Source organism: Orycteropus afer, unplaced genomic scaffold (assembly GCF_000298275.1).
Source record: "Orycteropus afer afer isolate SDZICR_OR568_19922 unplaced genomic scaffold, OryAfe1.0 scaffold00114, whole genome shotgun sequence".
NCBI lineage: Eukaryota > Metazoa > Chordata > Mammalia > Tubulidentata > Orycteropodidae > Orycteropus > Orycteropus afer.
Window position 1 is genome coordinate 8,145,022 of NW_006921701.1, and position 4,082 is coordinate 8,149,103.

The following is a 4,082-nucleotide window of genomic DNA, read 5'->3' on the forward strand; positions in this document are numbered from 1 at the left end:
AAGATCCCATACGCCGTAAACTCATTTTTGACAAGTGTGTATGTGACTTTTAATGTAAGAAGCACTTTTATACTGAATAGTTTTTAAACACTAAGTCTGCTTATTTGGATTTCTGAGATGATTTTTCACTATGATGAGTTAAATATTCTAGGTTAGACCTCTAAGTGTAGTGACCTTAGGTCATTGATACTGTACTTGCTTTGGATTTCAGTGACTGGCACTAGTTTAGCATTTGTATCACATTGTAGTAAGAAATATTCCAATCTGATAATTGAGTAAGCTAGATTTAGATGATCCTAAAATCTCTCCAAGCTCACACGTTCTCTCTAGGACAAAATAGAACTAACTACTCCATAGGGTTTCCAGGGTTGTAATCTTTATGGAAGCAGACAACTACCTCTTTCTCCCACCAAGTGGCTGGTGGGTTCAAATTGCCTACCTTTCAGATAGCAGCTCAGTGCTTAACCACTGCAGCACCAGGGCTCCTTCACATGTTCTCAGACTCCTATATTTACTGATTGGAAAATTGTTTTCTCATGGTTCCAGTGAGAGGTAACAAAGAGTTAAGTCATGGCAATAATTTGAGTTTTACACATTAACTCTTAAGATGCATACTATTTTACCAGTTTGTTTTTATTCTGTGTTATTTCCTCCATATTCTCCTTCAACCTTTAGCAATTTTAGGCATAATAAGATTGACTCATTCTAACCCTCCTCCTTCTGAATGAGATGAGTCTTTCAGGAACAACTCATTAAAATATCAAAGCAGTCATGCTGATGAGCCATCATGCCCTGACTGATTGTTATGCCATCACAAGTCATGCTTAAAACCATTTAATGACATTAATTCAAGAATATTTCTGTGATGAAATGCTGTGTGACAGCCTGGGATCCACTGGCTTTTGGAGGAGGTATTTGGAGTCATAAACAGTTTAAATTGTTTCTGTCATCTAGAAAATAGTTCCCCTCCCACAGGAAGATGACAAAATGTCTTCAGTTTTCTTAATGTAGTAATATTAATGACACATTGGGCTATTTTTCCTTCAAATAGTTTTTCCAACACTGTACGAAGATATGGGCAGGCCTGATTCACATATTTCACTTCCTACTCACTTATGCTTCTACATTAGGGCTCTACCTCTCCCCATATGCTGGTTCATTATTTCCTTCTGTACTTAGAAAACCTCTTCTAAGGGACTTAAGTTGGGAACTGTTAAAAAAAAAAATAAAAAAGGATTTGACACCCATGTGATGCCTAAAAAGAAAGCAAGCAAGATAACAACAGTAGTTGTTACTGGTACTGTGGTTAGTACCGATACTGCTCCTTCCCTGTCCTCCGCAGAACAGGTTGACTCGCCTCCCTTTCTTGCCTATACACCTTTTCTCCTTTAAGGCCACTCTTGAATATGAATGTGTGCAAAGACAAAAAGGAATCTGATCAGCAAGGAACAAGATAGAGAGCTAAGTAGAATAATGAGAAAAGATGAGCAAAAGAACAAATGGCATAGGTGCAAGAGACTACTCTCCATTAATCCTTACAACTAAAGTCAAAATCAGAGAGCAGGTATGCACCATGTAACGCCATTTGGGCAATGTCCCACAGGATATATGTCTGTGGGGCAGGGAAGAAGGGCTTGCTTGGAAGGGCACTGTATTGAGTTTGCTGCTTTGGCAGCAGTGGTTTACTCCCAGGACTCCCCAGTCTTGCAGCTGAGCCACGGCTGCCGTGACTTCCACATCTGCCATGCTCTGTCCTACCCCTTTGCTGGTCCAGGCTGGTGAGAGAGATGCTTACCATTCTCTTCTGTCCCTCAAAGCATCTGATACTGGACAGGGTCCCTGGGAGCTGCTCAGAGAGCATGCCTGTGCCCAGAGGCAGCCAATTACAGGTGCAAATTTGCAAACCCCAAGGTTCCAGGTGCTAATGGAGACAGAGTCGCTTGTAAGGGGGTTATGTTGATATATGTTATCGACTATATAAAATATATGTGCTATATGTGATATGGTGTTTGTACTACATCCAGATCACATAATGCCCTGTTTCACAGAAGGTTTGGTGGACATTGTCACATACCTGTGTTAGAACTGGAAAGGAACTAGAGATCCTATGGTTAAACCAGAAACCAATTGCCATAAGTCAGTTCTGACTCATGATGACCCCATGTGTATCATAGTACTACTGGGCTCCAGAGGGTTTTCAGCGGCTCAGTTTTTGAAAGTAAATCCCTGGAACTTTGTTCCAAGGCACCTCTGGTGAACTTGAACATCCAACCTTTTGGTTAAAAGCCAAGCACGCTAACCATTTGTACCACCCAGAGACTCCAATGCTTAACCTAACAAATGTTTAATGAACATGTGTTGAATTTAGACTAATCTTTTTATTTTACAGGTGAAGTTATGTATTGCCCAAGGCCATTCCACTGGTTGGTTACAGAGCTGGGCTGGAACCCAGGTCCTTTGATTTCTCAACCTACTGCTTTTCTAGTAGAAGATACTGAAAAGATTAGTTTGTATTTTAATACCTGGCACAAAGTAGGCGTGAAATGTTGAACTCAACGGATTATTTGTAGGAATGGTGGTACTTACTATGTCTGTTTATGAGCAGCCACTTAGTAGAAGGAATATGGGTTTTGGAATCAGACCTGGGTCTAAATTTCAGCTTTGCCCTTTAGCAGGTAGACAAGTTTCCTAATTTTTTCTGAGCCTAGGTTTTTGCATGTCAGTCAATGGGGATGTTAATTGCTACCACATAAAGTTGTTGTAAGGATTAAATAAAATGAAATTGTAGGAGATACTTAGATTGATACATGGAACAAATCAGAGGCTTCAGTAAATATTTGTGAAATGAATATTGCTAACTATTATTATATAGAGTGTCAACATACTTTACCTTTTAGGTGTATTATTTTGTTTACAGGCATGTATACAAATTACTGTAGTTAAACTGCTGTTTGGCTAACTTCTTCCTGTCTTAGAAAATGCCTGCTTTGGCTACCTCACAGTCTTTTTTACTTTTTTAATTCCAGACTAATCCATGCAGGACAGATGTTAAATGGATTGGCAGGTCCAACAGTAATGAATGCAGCTCCGTTCCTCTCCACGACGTGGTTTTCTGCAGATGAACGGGCCACTGCCACAGCTATTGCATCAATGCTCAGTTATCTTGGTGGAGCGTGTGCATTTTTAGTTGGACCACTTGTTGTTCCAGCTCCAAATGGGACTTCACCTCTTCTTGCTGCTGAGAGCAGCAGAGCCCACATTAAAGATCGCATAGAGACTGTGTTATATGCAGGTATTTTGAAGTCTGTTTTTACCTATTATGCTTAATCTTTTATCCCAGCCTCCACTCTACTTCTTGTGTGCCAGATCACTTCATATGGAGTACTAAGAAGATTAGTATATACAGATGCATATAATATGCCTTGCTTGTCACATAATGTGGAGATACCAATTTAACACTTGCACCCTTTCTTGGCAGTTATCAAGTTTAAAATATATTGTTGCTACATGAAAGGTTATTTCTTTATTCTTCTTTCTCATTCATTTACTATTGAGTACTGTATGACATTTTCTAGAGTTTTCTGTAGATATTTTGTCACTATATAAAACTAACCATCATAATCAACAATAAACATTTGTTAAGCAACTATCAGTAGGCATTAAGCTCATCTTCTCCCTTCCAATTTCCCCATTAATATCCATGTTCTCTAACTTCATTACCCTAGAGTTTATTTCTCTCTTTATCCCTCCCCTGTATGTATATAGTCTATTAATAGAAGATATGGACCTTTCCAAAACATTCTCTCAGATCCTCTCTCTCTGTATGTCTAGAGTCAAGTCTTATATTACAGCCACTCTTACGTTACAGCCTCCTCCAAAAAAACCAAACCCATTGCCGTCAAGTCAATTCCAACGTGTGGCAACACCATGTGTCACAGAATAGAACGGCTCTGTAGGGTTTTCTTGGCTGTAATCTTTATGGAAACATATCGCAAAAGCTTTTCTTCTGCAGTGCCACTAGGGGGGTTCATCTACCAACTATTAGATTTCTGAGGCAGTATCTCTATAGAAGGAGCTCTAGT

At 39.4% G+C, this 4,082-nt stretch overlaps 1 protein-coding gene across 1 annotated transcript in view; it reads left to right on the plus strand.

Moving 5' to 3' along the window:
• Positions 1-4,082, plus strand: part of SLC49A4 (solute carrier family 49 member 4) — a 157,714-nt gene that overhangs the window by 68,522 nt on the left and 85,110 nt on the right. The window contains 1 exon segment of the mRNA XM_007943929.1: positions 3,027-3,292. Coding sequence (XP_007942120.1) covers positions 3,027-3,292 — 266 coding nt within the window.